Here is a 20,713-nt window from a genome sequence, read left to right as displayed (position 1 = left end):
CTCTGCCTCTCTGCCTCTCTGCCTCTCTGCCTCTCTGCCTCTCTGCCCCTCTGCCCCTCTGCCCCTCTGCCCCTCTGCCCCTCTGTCCCTGCCTCTGCCTTTGTTTGTTTGTTTGTTTTGTTTTTTTTTTTCTGTGTGTAGCCCTGGCTGTCCTGAAACTCACTCTGTAGACCAGGCTGGCCTCAAACTCAGAAATTCACCTGCCTCTGCCTCCCAAGTGCTGGGATGAAAGGTGTGCGCCACCACCGCCCGGCTTTGCCTCTGCTTTCTGAGTGCTGGGATTAAAGGTGTATACTACCATGCCTGCCAGAAAAGCCGACTATTATAGTGCAAGTAGTTACTTGGAATTTCCAGAAAATAATTTTATTTATTTGAGAATTTGAGCTTTTTTATTTTATTTTTGTACATTAAAGGGTTCAATATTTGGGGAATTTAGAAAATTTTGTAAAATTAATGTATCTTTTTATCAAAGAGAGTCATCTTAGGATCTTTAAAAGCTTCTATATTGTTCACTTACTTCTGTTTATTATGAAATTGTATATATAAATACAACAATGCTTCTTTAGAAATATTCTAGGGAAGATGATTGAGTGATTGAAGCACTTGCTGGGCAAGCATGAGGGCAGCATTTACATGATCAGAACTCACATAAAATCCAGGCAGGTGTGTCGGCTGCCTATTAGGCGGCCTCCAGAGTAGGCTGTGTTTGATTGAGAAGTCTTGTCTCATTGAGTAAAATGCAAGAGCATACACACATGTGAACATACATGTGAAAATGTACATATACACATGTATACTGTACACTCATAAAATGTAAAACATATGTTCTATAGATATATTTTTCCATTCATATGTATGTTTTCATAAAAAATCTCAAAGTAATAAATTTTGTTCATTTAAAAACTGCTGGAGATGGCTGGAGAGATGACACAGTGGTTATGAGCACTGGCTGCTCTGCCAGAGGTCCTCAGTTCAATTCCCAGCAACCATATGGTGGCTCACAACCATCTTCAATGAGGTCTGATGCCCTCTTCTGGTGTGTCTGAAGAGAGTAATGGTGTACTCATATACATAAAATAAATAAATAAATCAGTTTAAAAAAAATAAAAAAACAAAAACAAAGCCGGGCAGTGGTGGATCCCAGCACTTGGGAGGCAGAGGCAGGTGGATTTCTGAGTTCGAGGCTAGCCTAGTCTACAGAGTGAGTTCCAGGACAGCCAGGGCTACACACAGAAACCCTGTCTCGAAAAACCTAAAAAAAACAAAAACAAAAACAAAAAAAACAAAAAACAAAAACAAAAAAACCCAACCACTGGAGAAATGGCTCAGCAGTTAAGAACACTGGCTCTTCTAGAAGACCCAGGTTTAATTCTCAACAGCTGTGTGGCAGTTCACACCTGTCTGTAACTCTCAATTCCAGGGGATCCAACATTCCGACACAGATATAGTTGCAGGCAATGCATATAAAATAAAATAAAAACAAATCATTTTAAAGAACATCACTGCCTTAACTCTGTGACTTTGGGTGTTGTTTGGTTTTCTGTTCTGTAGTAATTCCTTTCCTTGGTGTAGTCAGTGATCAGTGTGACCTAAGTACAAATGAGGCTGTCCTGTGTTTATAGTCCCTTTGATGAGGTGATAATTAATGACTGAAAATTTTGACTAAGAACAGGTATAAAACTTTTGTTGCTTAATCTCAGAGCCTCTGTTTCTCTTCTCTCTTCTCTTCCTATTCTCATTCTTCCTTTGATAGATCTTGCTGCTGCCCTGGTAGGCCTGCAACTTGTTTTATAAACCAAGCTGTCTTTGGACCTGTAGTGATTCTCCTGTCTCTGTATTCTGAGTGCTGGGATTATAGGTGTGTGCTACTACACCTGTCAAACATCCTATCAAGAAATAAGAATAAATCTCAAACATTACTATCAAGAAATGAGAGTAAATTTCAGTTGTTTGATAACTTATTTTATTCTTTAATATGTCAACTGGAAATTAATTTATCCTACCCATGTAAGTACAGAGACTTTTTTTCTTTCAGCCCATTAAGAAGAACGTAACTATTTTTTATTTGGGAGATTTTTTTTCTTTAACTTTGATATTATAGATACGGAAGTCTTAACTTTTATTTTTGTCTTGTATGCTAGAGTGTAAACTGAGAGGTGGGAATAAGCACTACTGTTACAGGGAGCAGCTGCATTTTTTGCTCCAGCTACTCCTACCAAGTGTGACTACTCCCTTTCCCCACTTTTAAGAATAGACAAAATAGAGCTGGGGAGATGGCTCAGTGGGTTAGTAGCACTGGCTGCTCTTCTGGAGGACCAGCATACACAATCATCTGTAACTCAGTTCTAGGAAATCCAAGGCCCTTACTTATCTGATCTCTGTGGGCACTGCTTGCATGTGATACAAAAACACCTGTACATATAACATAAAAACTTAAAAATAATATAAAATACGTAATAACTGGATTAAGCCATCGGTCTCATAACTATAGAAGACTGTCAATTTCAAAGGAACCTTATACCTCACTGTAACCCTTATTCTTTTATGCTCTTTTGATGTTTCAAGCTATATATTGTTTTTCCTCTTAAAGTTATTTTTACATATTCTTACATGCTGATGTCTGTCATTCTGTCACAGTATATTAGCAGATCTCTGAGATCTTTATTTGTTCAGTCTAGCCTTGTAAACATTATATTATAATTGTGTGTGCCTACACACTCATAAGGATAGCTTTGTGATGTCTAGAGGACACCTTTTGTGGAGTCAGTTCTCTCCTTCTACCTTCTACCCTAAACTGTGTTTCAGTGATTGCACTCAGGGCTTGAGCAGCAAGTGCTTCCACACTGAGCCATCTCACGGACTCCATCCTCCCTTCCTTTCCCTTCCTCTCCCCTTCCCTCCCTTCCTTCCACTCCCCAAAAAGACAACATTTAATTGGGGCTAGCTTACAGGTTCAGAGGTTCAGTCCATTATCAAGGGCAGGAACATGGCAGCATCTAGACAGGCATCATGCATCTGAAGGCTGCTAGGGGAAGACTTGCTTCCAGGCAGGTAGGGTGAGGGTCTTACAACACACACCCACAGTGACACATCTACTCCAACAAGGCCACACCTTCTAATGGTGCCGTTCTCTGGCCAAGCATATACAAACCGTCACAGTTTCATTCTTCCTTTTTGTCTTTGTTCTTTCTTTTCTTTTTTCCTTTTTCTTTTTCTTTTCTTTTTCTTTTTTTTTGTAACAGGGTCTCTTGATGCCCAAGGTGGTTCCAGATCACTGTGGAGCGAAGGTTGATTTTGAACTGATGATCCTGTTGTTTGCACATACCTTATGCCGAATTAGGCATATACTACCACACCCGTTTTAGTGTATTTCTTTTTGTGATACTAGGGACTGAACCCTTGGCCTCCTACATGCTAAGTAACCAACAGTAATTGAACTGTATACCTTGTTCCAAGTCTTTCTTAGACTTATTTTACACTTTGAAACAGAGTCTCACTAAGTTGGCCAAGCTGGCTTTGAAATTGTGATTCATGCATGTCAGCCTTTCAATTAGCTGGAATTATGGGCTTGTGCCCTGCCCCATTGTTTTGTCCTCTCCTTTTTCTTGTGGCTGGATTTAGAAAAATGACAAATAGAATATCTTAAAAATTCAGACTATTTTAAAGAACAGATCTACTTTCTCTAATGGGATATCATGTTTATTTACACATGCTCTGTACATTAAGTACACTATTAAGCCCTCAGGCATTTGAAATAGAGAGTTCAGAGAAATAGATTATCATTTACTTTTTTCCTTTATACATTTTTTTGTTTTTTTTTTGTTTGTTTGTTTGTTTTTCAAGACAGGGTTTCTCTGTGTAGCCCTGGCTGTCCTGGAACTCACTCTGTAGACCAGGCTGGCCTTGAACTCAGAAATCCGCCTGTCTCTGCCTCCCAAGTGCTGGGATTAAAGGCATGCGCCACCACTGCCCGGCTCCTTTATACATTTTTATACTTAAGAAATTTTTTAAAAACCATGCAAACATATTTCTTTCATAAGCAGTTGTAAATGTAAATCAATGCAGAAGAACTTGCCTATCAATAATGCCCTGAGATTAATTCCCAGTAACACACACACATACACACATACACACACACACACAGCTAACAAGACTGCAATGGTAATTATAACTCATCAGTTACATTCTTACTCTGTGTCTTCTTACTTTTTAATGGTTTGTATCACAGTATGTTAGTGTTAACTAACACCTCAGTGTATTGTAGTGCTGCACATTGCCCAGCTCTTGCCTATCACTGTTGCAGAGGTTTTGATCACACTGTGAACCCTGAGATTTTGTTATTTACTGAAAAAGCCTGTTTCTAGTTGTGATGTGGTCAGCACGCACCTTTAATCTCTTTGGTTGGAATACAGACACACCCTTAGTATATACCTTTAATCCCAAACAATGAAGGTAAAGTTAGTTTATAGAAGGAAGCACCCATGTTTGAAAGTGATATTTGTTGTATATAATGTTTAATCTCAATCAGAGGTTACTACCTGGCCTTTGATCATTCAATTGCAAGATAAAAGACACACAACCTTTATATTTATAACAAACCTTAATCAGCACTAGAACTGTGCAGATAGCTTCCATCTAAGCTATTAGTTTTACCTCCCTATCAATAACCCTGAGTTGTGACTTGCCATTTTCCTCATGGGCCGCTCTAACTCCAGGACTAGGCCTAGGTGAGCAGACAGAGGCAGTAAGAGTTGGAGGTAACAATTACAACAGGCAAATAAAAGTTACTGTCACATGGCTGTGTGGTTTCACATAGTATGTGGGCAGCTGTGACCCAAGAGTAACTAATAATGATTGCTTCTTGGGGCCAGGGCCCCTGGTATCTGGATTTTTAAAATAAAAATAGTTGCAATCTTGGCCAAATTAGACAAAGGCAAGAGGAAATTATTTATGCAGGACCAATCTTGAACAAGGCATCTTGGAGCTAGCACTGCCCTCTGCAGACCCTTTCTTAATGAGGACTTCAGCAGCCCAGCAAAAGGCACCTCTGCAGCATCATGCATGTTCATCTGGATATTTTGTAACTCAGGAGTGATTTGGGAATCATTCTTCCATTGTACCTCACCAAAATGACCAGGATGAAGAAAGCGTCTGTACTGAAAGGCCTTCTAATATCAAATGCCAAAGTTCTCACTCAGCTCTAGAGAAACTCTGATTTTCAGAATTTCAGAGAACTTAGTTTTTGTTTTCTTTTAAAGAAGGAATAAGTAACTGAAAGTGAAAAGAGAAGGGGAGCTGGGATGGCGAGAGCTCTGGAAGCATGCTGTCCCACAGAGGGATTGCGCTGGCCTTCTTTATGATTTTTTTTATATTGCCCTTTCTTTTTTTTTTTCCACTATGAATCAGATTCAAAATTGGTTAGTCTTATAAAACCATCACCCGCTGGGTGGTGATGGCACACGCCTTCAATCCCAGCACTTGGGAGGCAGAGGCCAGCCTGGTCTACAGAGTGAGTTCCAGGACAGCCAGGGCTACACAGAGAAACCCTGTCTCGAAAAAACAAAAAAAAAAAAAACGAAACAAAACAAAAAAACATCACCCACCTTTAACAAGTTGGACTAAGTGTATCATATTCACCATTTATAGATAGGACTAGGGTATATCTTGGTATTGGTAGAGTGCTTGCCTTGCATGCTCAAAGCCCTTGGTAGAAAATCTTAACAAGAAGCAAATTACGCATAGAAGAACAAAGTGAAATATGCAACACTGAGAAATATTCTATGGATATGAGAATCTCCGAGGATGGAATCAGCAGTAGATTGGACATGACAAATGAGGCAGCAAATTTGAAAATATATCCGTAGAAATTAAAAGAGAAAAAAGATTTAAAAAATGAGCAGCCTTGAGCCGGGCGGTGGTGGTGCATGCCTTTAATCCCAGCACTTGGGAGGCAGAGGCAGGTGGATTTCTGAGTTCGAGAGTTCGAGGCTAGCCTGGTTTACAGAGTGAGTTCCAGGACAGCCAGGGCTACACAGAGAAACCCTGTCTCGAAAAACCAAAAAAAAAAAAAGAGCAGCCTCTTTGACCTATATAACAGTAACAGTACCAGAGGGTCTAGCATTTGTATCACCAGAGACTCAGGACAAGAAGAAAATGAGTTTAGAGTAACAAAAACATGGAAAGTAGCGGAGCATGGAGCATGGTAGTGCATACATTTATCCCAGGAAGCAGAGGCAGGCAGATCTCTGGAGATTCAAAGCCATCACAATCTACATACCAAGTTCCAGGCCACTTATAGAGTGAGACCTGTCTCAAAAAAAAAAAAAATGTTTCTGAAGAAATAATGGCACTGAAAAAGAAGGTAGGCAGAATGGTGTATGCCTGTAATCACCAGCTTCTAGGAGATGGAGGGAGGAGATCATGAGTTTGAGGCCAAGGAGACACTGTTTCAAGAAGAAAGCAAAACCCACAAACAAAGAAAAGAATTAAAGTTATTTCTGTTTGTATATAAGTCTAAAAGAGGGGCTGGAGAGATGGCTCAGAGTTTAGTTGTACTGTCTGCTTTTCCAGAGGTCCTGAGTTCAATTCTTAGCAACCACATGATGGCTCACAACCATCTGTAATGGGATCTGATGTCATCTTCTGGTGTGTCTGAGACAGAGAAAGTGTGCTCATTTACATAAAATAAATAAATTTTTTTTTTTTTGGTTTTTCGAGACAGGGTTTCTCTGTGTAGCCCTGGCTGTCCTGGAACTCACTCTGTAGACCAGGCTGGCCTCGAACTCAGAAATCCGCCTGCCTCTGCCTCCCAAGTGCTGGGATTAAAGGCGTACGCCACCACTGCCCAGCTAAATAATTCTTTAAAAAAAAAAAAGATTTATTTATTTATGTATTTGAGTTGCTCTCTTCATACACACCAGAAGAGGGCATCAGATCCCATTACAGATGGTTGTGAGCCACCATTTGGTAGCTGGGAATTGAACTCAGAACCTCTAGAAGAGCAGTTGGTGTTCTTAACCGCTGAGCCATCTCTCCAGCCCCCAAATAAATAATTCTTAAAAAAATAAAATAAATCTAAAAGAGTACACACACAAACACATACACACACAATTCTTAAAATACACAACTGAGCATAATGTCTGGGGTCAGATAACAGAGAGTAATCAGATTATGTGTGTGTTGTTTTGTTGTTGTTTTATTAAATTAAAATACAATTTCAAAAAGTAAATATGTGTGTGTGTGTATATTTTTCTGACCTGAAGCATAGAATATAGAGCATTATTAAAAGAATCAAAGGGAATGGTAGTGTTTTCCTGTAATCCCAATACTTGAGAGATAGGCACGGGAGGGTCAGGAATTCAAACCAGTTTATCAATAGGTCAGGTCTACAGCCCGCCTGGGCTGTGTAAGATCTGCCTTAAAGCAAACCAAGCAAAAACAAGGAAGCAGATCAGATTACCTTAGTTCCTCTCTCTTTTCTTTCCATGTCTTGATTTGGAGCTCAGAAGGCCCTTGAACTCACTTTATTAGCCCATGCTGGCCTCAAATTTTTGATCCATCTGCCTCTGTCTCCTAAGTTCTATAATTGTAGATGTATAACCACTGCACTGGACTTCCCAGAAACATTTTCAGTAGAAAGATCAAGACCTTGAATTGCCAAAACAATTAAAAAAAAAAACTTAAACTATAGATAAGATTATTGTTTGTTTGGTTTTTTGAGACAGGGTTTTAATGTATAGCCCTGGCTGTCCTAGAATTCTGTCTGTAGACCGTGTGCATTTGAATTCAGATATCCACCTGCCTCTGCCTTCTAAGTGTTGGGATTAAAGGCATGTGCCATCACTGCTCGGCTCTACAGATAAGATTTTAAGTGCTTTCGAAACAACAAAACTGAGTATGTGTGATAATACACAGCATATTAGTTTGGTTAAGATAGTTCACAATGTGTATGTATTTGGAAGCATTGCATTTACATAAGATATTTGTCAATTAAGGCATATAAGCATAAAAAAGGAAAGTGTTTTAAACCAATGCAAAGCATAATCAAGATTATATTGGCAAATGGGTAGACATGGAGACAATGGAAAAGAAAAAGGATTTTAGAAGTAGACCCACATAGGAGCTGTGGCGGGATTCAGACCTTGTCCAGGACTTCAAAGGCCCTGAGATCAATCCAGCACTATAGCCACTCAAATACAAAATAATAAACTTCAGCCTATCCTCCATAGATTATAAAAATAAGGTGAATCCTCTAAATATGATTTTTTAAAAAGCTATATATTTTGTAGAAGACAGAATAAACTCTTTATGATCTGATTTTGCAACGAAGTTCCCTGGATGACACTAAAATCATGATTCACAAAAAGAGAAAAAATGATGAATTATACTGTGTTAAATTCAAAGGTCTGTTTGCAGGATACTGTTAGGATAAAGCCAGAGTGCTTCATGTGGGCACATACCTGTAATCGCTGATGCACTTTGGAGACTGAGGCAAGATGAACTAAACTTTGAGGCAGGCTTAGGTTATGTAGTAAGTTTGAGGAGGCCACTCTGGGCTGCACAGTGAGACCATGACACTGTCTCAAACAAATACAAAGGGAAAGAAAAGGCAGGCTACAGACAGGGTTCATGCATTTGTAAAGGACTGATGGAATGTGTCAAATGTTCTGAAATGCAACAGTAAGAACAATATTTTAATGAAAAAAAATAGACATTAGTAGGCAAATTTAAAGATATAGGGTAGAAATTTTAATGTAACTCTAAATGTTAGAAAAATGCAAAGTGTGATAACGTTGCATACCATTAGAACAGCTTAAATTAGTATCATTCTTAAGATAGGACTCATATGTTAGTTTTTTTTTCCTGTGGCAGAGATAATTGAAGAGTTCTGCTAGGATACATCTTTAGTTTGTGTGGTTTCTTTTGCTGGGGAGCAGGTGGATAGCAGGAGTAGATGCTAGACTGACAGAGCTCGGCTGGCTTTGCTGCTTATGTGGCCCTCCAGCAGTCCAGTTTTTGTAGCATTAGAGTATTTGCTTTTAGTTGGCCAGTAGTGTATTCCTTAAGTCTCAGAGCTTTCACATTACTGGAGGGTCAAAATATGGTTGTGTCAGCCCATGTAGAGGACCAAGGAGACACTGGATATCTTCATCTTTCACTCTCTTCTTTATTCATTGGATATATGTATGGTCTCTCACTGAACCTGGAGTTCGCTGCTCTGGCTAGGCTGGCTTAACAGCAAATTCCCAGCTTTGCTCCCCAGTGTTTAGGATTTTTATGAGTGCTGGGAATTTGAACTTGGGTCCTCACTCCTGGCACAACAAGCACTCTTACCCAATGAGCCATCTACAACAGCCTCTTTTCTTGCTCTTAAAAATATTAGATTTATTTATTTATTTAGTGACTATGTGCGAGGGGGAACATACATGTGTTCTACAGCATGAATGTGGAAGCCTGAGGACAGTTTACATGAGTCAGTTCTCTTTATCACTAGAGAGATGGAAGCAAGAAGATCATTAGTTTAAGGCCAACTTGTATTTCTGATTCTGTCTTAAAAATAAAAATTCAGGGGCTGGAGAGACCACTCAGTGGTTAAGAACACTGGCTGCTTTTTCAGAGAAGGTATCCGAGGCCGGCAAGTGAAAGAACTGGAGGCTCAAGCAGGCCAGAGAAGCCTAGGCTGAAAATAGAACAGTACCGCTTGCAGAGGGAGAAGGAGTTCAAGGCCAAGGAAGCTGTGGCACTGGGGTCCCATGGCAGTTGTAGCAGTGAGGTGAAGAAGGAGACCCAGGAGAAGATGACCATCCTCCAGAACTACTTCGAGAAGAACAGGGATGAAGTCCTGGATAACCTCTTGGCCTTTGTGTGTGACATCTGACAGAAATCCATGAAAACTACCACATAAACGGGTAGGAGGCAGAAGAGCCTGTGGGTTGGCATGGGATCTGCCCCCATAGAAGAGGAAACCTCCACAGAGCTTGAGTTCTGTTCTGGAAGGCATTAAATTATTTCTCTATGCTGTTGTAGGACTCTTCACTTTTTGACAGTATAAAATCTAGCTTTTTGTACAGACTTATTAGGCACCTGAAGTTTCATCTTCTTACCTTGTGTGTCTTTAAGGAGTGTGTGTCACCTGTTTTTCTGTGTGTTCGTGCAAGTAATGGGTATCAATGTTGACTTTTCTTTTATTAATCTAATAGAAAAAAATTCTTTGAAGAAAGAAAGGGAGTAAATTGTTTCTTTTTACTTTCTTAAATGTCAGGGGTGTTGTCTATGAAAAGAAGTAAATAGCTATTTTTAGCTCCTATGAAGAAGCAGCCAGCCTTATAGTACTCTATCCTGGATGATTTAGGACAGTGAATATGCTTGTTTGGGCTGCTGTTAGTGTTTCCTAACCCAAATCACTAGATGCTAGGACTCAGCTTGTTACATGGTATTTGGTGTGGTTGTAATCATTTAAAAGTAAAACTTTGTATTGCCTTTCAAAAAAAAAATGTTGGAGGCTTACAGTTTTACAGTTCCTAAGGGTTAGAGTCCATGACCATCATGGCAGTAGGCAAGCAGGCTAAAAGCTTCCATTCTGAACCACAAGCACAAGACAGAAAGTGAGAGCTAACTGGGAATGGTTTGAGGTTTTGAAACCTCAAATCCCATGCCTAGGGATATACCTCCTCCAACAACGCCACACCTTCTAACCCTTCCCAACAGTTCAGCCAATGAGGCTAGCATTCAAATAAGGAGCCTTTGGGCACCATTCTCACTGAAACCACCACACACTCAAATGATGTGTTTAGATCCAGTCAACCCCAATCCCTCTCCTCTACCTCCACCCCATCCCTGCACTTCTCCATCCCAACTTCATGGACTCACTTATTTTTTTTTAATTTTATCTGTATGTGTATTTGGTCTTCATATATGTCTGTGCACCATATGTGTGCAGTGTGTGAGAGGCCAAAAAAGGTCATAGTACCTAGAGGTGGAGTTATAGATGGTTGTTGCTGCCATGTGGGTACTGGGAATTGAATCTAGGCCCTCTGGAAGGACAGCCAGTCCTCTTAATTGCTAGGTCATCTCTCCACTCTATGTTCTCTCTTTTAAAAAATTAGATTAAGGGTAGGGAAGTGGGGAGGATCTGGTAGGATTGGAGGAAGGGAAAGTGTAATCAGAATATACTGTATGATCCATTTGCAATACAAAAAAGAAATCCAAAAATGTAATACCCACAGAGTCCATTAGTGTTTCTCATACACACACACACACACACACACACACACACACACACAAAACACACACACACACTGTATGGGTGTAGGACCATCTGCTCTCGAGCGTAGTTAGCCTCTGTGAGTCCCCATATCCCTGAAGTAAATGATTTTTCTTCCTAGTAGCCATCAATTGCCAGTAGCTTTTCAAATAGGAGTAGAATTTCTTGAGCTCCTCCCCACCCATTCTGAGATTTTTGGCTGGCTTGATTGTTGTGCAGGTCTTGTACATGCAGTCCTGCCATGTGTGCAACTGTGCTGTCATGTGTAGCAAACATTAGTTCACTACAGATCCACTCCCTCTGGATCTTCCCGTGATAATCCGTGAGGAGAGAGAGAGAGAGAGAGAGAGAGAGAGAGAGAGAGAGAGAGAGAGAGAGAGAGAAACCATTTAGGGCTGAGCACTCTGTAGTCTCTTATTCTTTGCATGTTGACCACTTGTTGGTCTCTGTATTACTATTCATCTACTACAAAAAGCAACTTCTCTGATGAGGATTGAGAGATTAATCTGGGTATAATAAGTTATTAGGAGTCAGTTTAATACAATGTCCATTTAGTGGAATAATAGTAGTAGGGTCTTGTCTAGGGCCTATATGATCTAGCCAGTGACAGGTTTTTAGCCTGTTTAATGGTATCAGGCATTGAATCTGTCTTATGGAGCAAATTTTAAATCCAGTGGGGGAAAAAAAAGAAAAAGAAGAAGCGGTTGGTTGCTCCTGCAATGTTTCTGCCACTATTGCAGCAGTGGGTGCATACTTTGCCAGGCCAGTCATTATTGTAGCTCACAGGGGACACAGCTGGGTAAGACTGATGATGACTTTTCTCCCCCAGTAGTGTCCATAGAATCTTCCAGCACTATGAAAGCTAGCCAGTAGGAGTGAAGCTTCCAGGTTGGTACCAGCTTGATTTCTTCATGTACATGTTCAGGTATGTGGTGCCTTCAGCAATAGGGTCTTACTATTAAGTAAGGGCAGTCAAGAGCAATCGTAGTAGCCTGTAATGTTTAGGGGGGGATTATTCAGTTTTTGAAGTTTAGATTTTATTTATTCATCAATATATTAATCCTTATGCTTGATTAAAGTTATTTATGTTATTTAGTAAAATCTGAAGTGAAGAATATTGAGTACTTTAGCTTTTTCTTTTTCAGTATTATTTTGGCCATTTTTGTCCCTTGTGATTTTATATGACTTTTAAGAATCAGCTTACTAATTTTTACAAAGAAGCCAAGTAAGATTTTAATAGGGGGGCTGGAGAGATGGCTCAGCGGTTAAGAGCACTGACTTTGATTCCAGAGGTCCTGAGTTCAAATCCCAGCAACCACATGGCGGCTCACAACCACCCATAATGAGATTCGATGCCCTCTTCTGTTGTGTCTGAAGACAGCTACAGTGTACTCATAAATAAAATAAATAAATCTTTTTAAAAAAAAGATTTTAATAGGGATTGAATCACACTTTTTTTATTTTTTAATCTATAATTTGTTGTTAGCTTTGTTTTATATATATATATATATATATATATATATATATATATATGCATGTATGTATGTTATACATATATACAAACATATATACGTATATACAATTTTTTTCTTGGGTTTTTATTGCTGTGGTAAGTTCCATGAACAAAAGTAATTTGTGGAGGAAAGGATTTGTTTCACCTTCTAACTCTTAAATCACACTCCATCACTGAGGGAAGCCATGGCAGACAGGAGCTGATACAGAAGCCATGGAGGAGGCAGGCAGTGGTGGTGTACACCTTTAATACCAGCACTTGGGAGGCAGAGGCAGGCGGATTTCTGAGTTCGAGGCCAGCCTGGTCTACAGAGTGAGTTCCAGGACAGCCAGGGCTACACAGAGAAACCCTGTCTCGAAAAACAAAAAACAAGCAAACAAACACTGTATAATGCTAGCCTATAATCTTGTCACTCTTGAGGCAGACAGGAGGGTCAGAAGTTCACTGAGCTCTTTGGCAGTTCAGTGAGATTGCCTCAACTTTAAAAGTGAAATAAAAGGCTGGGGACAGGATACTTGCCTAGAATGTACAACATAGTTGGTTCAATCCCCAGTACTGCTAAACAGCATACAAACAAACATCAGGGTGGGCTAGGCAGTGGTGGTGCCTGCCTCTAATCCCAGTGCTAGTGAGGCAGAGGCAAATAGTCTACCTTTATATGTTACTTGACCTTTTTCCCTTACTGCTTTTAATATTCTTTCTTTGTTTTGTGTATTTGGTATTTTGACTATTATGTGACAGGAGGAATTTCTTTTCTGGTTCAGTCTATTTGGAGTTCTGTAGGCTTCTTGTATATTTATGGGCATCTCTTTCTTTAGGTTAGGGAAGTTTTCTTCTATAATTTTGTTGAAGATATTTACTGGGCCTGTAAGTTGGGACTCTTTTATACCTATTATCCTTAGGTTTGGTCTTCTCATTGTGTCCTGGATTTCCTGGATGATTTAGGTAAGGAACTTTTCTCATTGTGCGTTTTCTTATTGTTGTGTCAATGTTTTCTCTGGTATCTTCTGCACATGAGATTCTCTCTTCTATATCTTGTATTCTGTTGGTGATGCTTGCATCTAGGACTCCTGATCTCTTCCCTAGGTTTTTTGTCTCCAGGATTGTCTCCCTTTGTGATTTCTTTATTGTTTCTACTTCCATTTTTAGATCCTAGATGGTTTTGTTCAATTCCTTCACCTGTTTGCTTGTGTTTTCTTGTAATTCTTTAAGGGATTCTTTTGTTTCCTCTTTAAGGTCTTCTACCAGAAGTCCTGTATTATCATCATGAGATGTGATTTTAAATCAGAGTCTTGCAGGGCATTGGTGGTGCATGCCTTTAATCCCAGCACTTGGGAGGCAGGGGCAGGTGGATTTCTGAGTTTAAGGCCAGCCTGATCTACAGAGTGAGTTCCAGGGCAGCTAGTGTTACACAGAGAAACCCTGTCTGGAAAAAAAACTAAAAAAAAAAAAAAAATCAGAGTCTTGCTTTTCTGGTGTGTTGAGGTATCCATGGTTCACTGTGGTGGGAGAAGAACTGGGTTCTGATGATGCCAAGTAGCCTTGGTTTCTGTTGCTTATGTTCTTGCCCTTGCCTCTTGCCATCTGGTTATCTCTGGTGTTAAGCTGGTCTTGCTGTCTCTGACTGTGGCTTGTCCCTCCTAAAAGCCTGTGTGTCAGTACTCCTGGGAGACCAGTTCTCTCCGGGAGGAATTGGTTATGGAGAGCTGTGGCACAGGGTCAGCTCCAGAGTGCAGACGGAAACTGGAGGGATCCTGTCCCTGGCTGTTCCATGGTTCTTGTGTACTGATGGCTCTGGGTGGCTCCCTCTTGGGTCAGTAATTTGAGCAGAAGTCTTGGTCTTATTGGTGCTTATCGGCACTCCTGGGAGACCAGCTCTCTCCCAGCGTATTTGGGTATGGAGCTCTGTGGCACCGCATCAGCTCCCAGCTCAGACTGGCAGAGGCAAATGGATCTCTTGAGTTGGAGGCCATAGACTACACAGAGAAACATTGTCATAAGAAACAACAGCAACAACAGCAGCAGCAGCAGCAGCAACTACAACAACATCAAAAATCCAAACCAAAACAACAGCAACAACAAAAACACCGGGGTAATTTTATTAGCAAGAGACAAAGTGTTTTTGTATAATATAGGTATTTTAGAGGACCATTCTAAAAGGAATTAAATCTAGCATTGTCTTTTGTTTTTATATGATTGAAATGTCTTTGATGTAATGTACATGATGCAAAAAGCTGGCACAGTAGTCCATACCTGTAATCCTACAATGTGGAGACTGAGGCAGGATTAACACCTGTCTTTAGAAGAAATAAAAAAGCTGGGCATTGGTGGTGCATGCCTTTAATCCCAGCACTTGGGAGGCAGAGGCAGGTGGATTTCTGAGTTCCAGGACAGCCAGAGCTACACAGAGAAACCCTGTCTCGAAAAACCAAAATAAATAAATAAATAAGTAAATAAATAAATAAATAGAAATAAGCCGGGTGGTGGTGGCGCACGCCTTTAATCCCAGCACTTGGGAGGCAGAGGCAGGTGGATTTCTGAGTTCGAGGTCAGCCTGGTCTACAGAGTGAGTTCCAGGACAGCCAGGGCTATACAGAGAAACCCTGTCTCGAAAAAAAAAAAAAAAAAGAAAGAAAGAAAAAGGGAAGCCGGGCGGTGGTGGCGCACGCCTTTAATCCCAGCATTCATGTTTCATTTTGTTCTTTTACAGTGTTAAGGTTTGATGCATGCTTGCAAGTGCTATATTCACTTCAGTGTATGTCCAGCTTTGAACGAAGATTCTCAAAGTATTGACAACAAATTGACTAATTAAAACTTTTTTGTGTGACTGAAGTTGAGGGAAAGGTTGCTAATTCATCATCAGTGTAGTAACTGATAACCCAGATTGAAAACAGAACAACAAAACAAACAAATTAACAGGCTTGAAATTCCAAAAAAGAAAAAAAAAACAGAAGAGGAAAAAGAATCTAAAGCAGGATAATGCAGATTTCAAGGCCATCCTAACAAAACCCCTGTGTCTAAAAACCAAACGGCTGGCCAAAGTGAGTCTTGGCTGTATTTTATTCTAAGTGGACAGATTACTTTTGAAACTTATTTTAATCTTTTTTATCTTTTAGCCTGTAGTGTTTTCTCTTTTTATTTTTACAAGCTAGCTTCAAGGATTGTCCACTCTCAGTGTCTCATTTTTATTTACTTTTTTTTGGTTTGGTTTTTCAAGACAGGGTTTCTCTGTGTAGTCCTGGCTGTCCTGGAACTCTGTAGACCAGGCTGGCCTTGAACTCAGAAATCCACCTGCCTCTGCCTCCCAAGTGCTGAGATGAAAGGCGTGCGCCACCACTGCCGGCCTTATTTACTCTTTATAAATTGGCTTCTGTACCCCTTCTTCTCTAGTGACTGCCTAATTATTTATATGAGTAACCAATGCTTGTGTGTGTGCGTGTGTGTGTGTGTGTGTGTGTGCACACTGTAAATAGATCAGCAGAAGAAATTGGTCATCCCCCTTATTGCTCTTTGCCTCACTGCTTTACAAAAACCTGACCATGAAAGTCAGGCTTCGCTGGGCGGTGGTGGCGCATGCCTTTCATCCCCAGCACTTGGGAGGCAGAGGCAGGTGGATTTCTGAGTTCGAGGCCAGCCTGGTCTACAGAGTGAGTTCCAGGACAGCCAAGGCTACACAGAGAAACCCTGTCTCAAAAAACAAACAAACAAACAAAAAAAAACCCACGAAAGTCAGGCTTCCTGTCTCCGCCTATCCAGCACTTGAGTCACATACAGGTGTGCATAGCCACATCTGGATTTTAATGTGGGTACTTAGGATCTAAATTCAGGTCTTCATGCATGCACAGCAAGCACACTTATCCACTGATTATCTCCTGAACTTTTCTATAGAATTCGCCATTTCTGTTATAACCTGGTCTCAAAATTTTTCTGAGAATACCTGTCAGGGTAATCTTGAAGGTTTTTTTCTTGACTTTTGTTTATGCTGATTTATATTCTAAGTTGCAGACTTATATTTTAAAATTTCTTCTTTATTTTCACATAGCTTTTATTCTCCTCTTCTGAGTTAGACTCTCATTATTTAGCCCAGGTGTTAGACTTTGGTGTGCAGCTTAGAACAGACAATACCAGACCAAACGGTTCCAAAGGGGAGGGGGTTTATTCAGGGCAGAGAGCAAAGGTGGGGGGAAACAGAAGAAGATGGCGGAGAAAGAAGAGAAGTAGAGGCCGGCCATGACCACGTGGAGAGAGAGGGAAGGGAAGGGGAAAGAGGCGAGGGGACAGAGAGGAGCTAGAGAAGACAGAGAGGAGGAGGCAGGCAGCCCCTTTTATAGTGGGCACGCCTACCTGGCTGTTGCCAGGTAACTGTGTGGAGGAACATACCTGGGTGTTGCCAGATAACTGTGGAGGTGGAATTTAGACAGAATACTAACTCCGTTGGCTTTGAACTCAAGTAGTGGAGGCTGGCCTTAAACTTTTCTGTCTCTGCCCTGCCTTCAGCTCATTTATAGAATTTTGAAAAGTTGTATCTTTCTTATAGAGATTGTAAGCCAGTGTTGCATTTGGGAATCTTTGTTTCCTGGGTGGGTTTGATGAGTAGCCACAGTGGGAAACCCTGACCTATACACACAGTTGAGATTCTTCTCCATGGAACGCAAAACTCCATGTAGTGCCCCAGCACTGTCTGCATCTGCTCCCCCTCCTCCCTCTGTGTTGAGCCAATTGTCTTCTCTGCCCAGTAACTTCCTGGGTTTGGTTGCCTTTTGGGATGGAAGTATACTTTTTAAAATCAGGAGACTGGCACAAGTCTCAGTCCGTCTATATATCTCAACCAGTATTTCCTTGGATTTCACATGTTAAGCTTGGGTTGAAAAGCAGTGGGCTGATCCAAATCAGTGAGAGCAAGAACAATCACGGAATTGCTGCAGTAATGTAAACAGTGTGTGTCATAATGTGTGTCAAATAAGTATATTAAACATAGCCCTGACTGCGTCTGCTCAGGGTAATTTTAAGTGACTTTTTAAATATTTTCCTTTCTGGATAACTCACCTTTATTCCCTTATTAATTTACTTCTCTACTTACTCATTTACCATTTATTTGAGTATGCAAGGAGCAGAGGAGAACCTGGCAATAGGTGGATAAAAATAAATAATATAAATTTTCTGTTTTTTACAATCTCAACATATTTCATATAGTCTATATTAAGTCATAAAATATAACACAGAAATCCATTTTATTAACCTTTAAAAAGAGAGACTATAGTACATCTTTTTCCACTATTTTCTTTCTCTTTTCATCCAGGGAAAGACCATGTTTGTAGATTTATTGGCTGTGGGAGAAATGATCGTTTCAACTACGTGGTCATGCAATTGCAGGTATGCTACCTTGAAAATGTGTCTTAAAATCTTTTAGTTTTGATCAAAATACCTAGTTAGAGTAAATACTGAATAAACAAATGACAGAATTCTTATGTATGCTATACAAATGAAATTTGTTATATCATCTATTTTTTAAAAAACAACTTTATTAGTTGTCATTTTGCATAAATTTAATCTCAAATAGATTGTGGGTTACAGTATAAATCCTTCCAAGTTCCTTCCCTTTTCATCTTTTCTTCCTCGGACATTTCAGATCTCCACTCTCTCTCTCTGAGTCTCAGCCACTATGTTAAAGTTGTAAGCATAGTTGAAGAAGAGGATGAGTGCTTTCTCTTTCTGTCAGCATGGCATTGCTCCTTCCCCTGGAGATGGAGTAGGAATGGGCTGAAGGAGTAGGAGCTAAGAAAGAGAAGACGGGAGTCAGAGCTGCCGTGGGAGACCATTGTCCTCGACACTGCCTGTCCCCTGCACACACACACACACAGTGCAGTCACCTCCAAGTGTCAAACTGGCTGAACTGTTGGCTCTCAGTTTCCTTTCATATCCAGCAGACTTTATTTTGACATTTGCATTCTTTATTGTCCTTCACAATACTTACATGCCATTGAGTTAAATTCATAAACCCAGGCCTAAGTGTCTCTTCTCTTCAGAAGACTTTTCCTGTTTCTCCAGTGCTCTTCAATATTTGACTTAGACCTAAAGATATGTTACCCTTTCTTTAAACTATATTTTTGTTGTTATTTATCTTTTTAAAACATGGTTTCACTGAGTAGCACAAGATGATTTTAAACTGACTCTATGGGCAGGATTTGCCTTAAACTCAGGGTCCTCCTACTTTAGCCTCCTAATTACTTTTTTTGTTTTTGTTTTTTGTTTGTTTTTTTCTTTTTGTTTATTGAGACAGGGTTTCTCTGTGTAGCCCTGGCTATCCTGGAACTCACTCTGTAGACCAGGCTGGCCTTGAACTCAGAAATCCACCTGCCTCTGCCTCCCAAGTGCTGGGATTAAAGGCGTGTGCCACCACTGCCCAGCTAGCCTCCTAATTTCTAAGATACAGCTGTGTGCTATCATGGCTGGCTTGGTCTTGTTTAAAATTAATTAATTGGGAGTTTGAAGAATGTATCATGGTGTGTGTGGACTTCAGAAGACAACTCGTGGGAGTTGGGTGTCTCATTCTACCATGTAGGTCCTAGGGATTAAACTTAGGTGTCATACTAGGCAACAAGTGCTTCTGCCTACTGACCCATCTCACTGACCCTTAAAGTCTTTCTGTGGTTACATGATTCACCATCTAAATTTAGTGTACTTTCATGTTTTGAAGTGATTGCCTTTTTACATTTTTCAGTTCATTAATGTGTTCCTTTTTTTCCCTCAAATTAGCTGCTAATATGAACTATATGCATATAGTTGATACCAAGGACAAGAGAGGGTCACAGGACAATAGGAGGTCAAAGAGAATATGAGAAGTTTTAAGCATATGTAGCATACGCATTCACCAGCACACATAGTAAGTAACAGGCAGGCAGATGTTGTAGACATCAGGTCATGACAGCCCACCTGCCCAGATACTAGCGGATGGAGTACACAAGCTGCACAGGCAGAGGTCACGTCAGGGACGCTTGCCTCCAGTCTCAAGGCCACAGCGATAGAAAACAATCACACAAAAATGGAATTCTGCCAGAATTAGTTATGTAAGAGATTACATCCATCATCGCTTACTCTGTGTTCCTCAGACATCCTGTCCCAGCTCCCTGTCCGGATGTCTAGTTCAGGTTTTAGCTGACTCACACCAGGTATTCATATTACCACCTGTTTTTTTTTAAACTTTTATTGGCCTTTTTAGCCTTCTGTTTCCTATAATATCTGTCAATAATAGCAGTATTTAACATTTATTGAATACTAGGCAGTATTCCAAAAACTTCATATGGATTTTATTTAATTCTCATAAAATTATATGAAGTGGGTATAATTAGTCTTTTTTTATTTAAAAAAACTGATGTAGAAATTTAAGTAACTTGTAGGGAATGTGTGTTGGGTAGTGACAAGGAATGTGTGTCTGGTAGTAACAGAATGTGTGTCAGTTAGTGACCGACAGGGAATATGTGTCAGGTAGTGACAGACAGGGAATGTGTGTCTGGTAGTGGCAGGGAATGTGTGTTGGGTAGTGACGAGGAATACCGTTTTGGATATTGGTGCTGGTTAGTTTTAACTTGATGCAACCTAGAGTCACCTGGGAAGAGACTTAAAGGGGGATTAATCTAGATCTGGTTAGCCTGTAGTCAGAGCTGTGGTGGAATGTCTTGATTTTTCTTTGATATAGGGAGTTCCAGCCCTTTGTGGGCACCATTGTTTCCTAGGCAGGAGCTCCTGAACATTGAGAAAGAGAGGAAAACTAGCTAAGGAGGCAAGCAAAGATGTGTTTATTTGCTTTTTCTTGACTATTAATGTGATGTGACTGAGTTGGTATCTTGACTTCTCCAAAATAAACAAACAAACAAACAAACTGAAACGTGTAAGCCATATGACCTCTTTTCCTCTCTTATGTTGCTTTTTGTTAGGGA

The 20,713-nt window shown here is 40.3% G+C and overlaps 1 protein-coding gene across 2 annotated transcripts in view; it reads left to right on the top strand.

Moving 5' to 3' along the window:
• Window positions 1-20,713, top strand: part of Ttbk2 (tau tubulin kinase 2) — a 118,853-nt gene that overhangs the window by 43,291 nt on the left and 54,849 nt on the right. For both annotated transcript variants that reach the window (XM_028767143.1, XM_028767144.1), the window contains one exon: window positions 18,076-18,149. In XM_028767143.1, coding sequence (XP_028622976.1) covers window positions 18,076-18,149 — 74 coding nt within the window. The remainder of the gene's footprint in view (window positions 1-18,075; window positions 18,150-20,713) is intronic.

This window comes from Grammomys surdaster, unplaced genomic scaffold, assembly GCF_004785775.1.
Source record: "Grammomys surdaster isolate TR1022 unplaced genomic scaffold, NIH_TR_1.0 170, whole genome shotgun sequence".
Lineage (NCBI taxonomy): Eukaryota > Metazoa > Chordata > Mammalia > Rodentia > Muridae > Grammomys > Grammomys surdaster.
The sequence above is the reverse complement of the archived record's forward strand: the minus strand, read 5'-3'. Positions and strand labels throughout refer to the sequence as shown.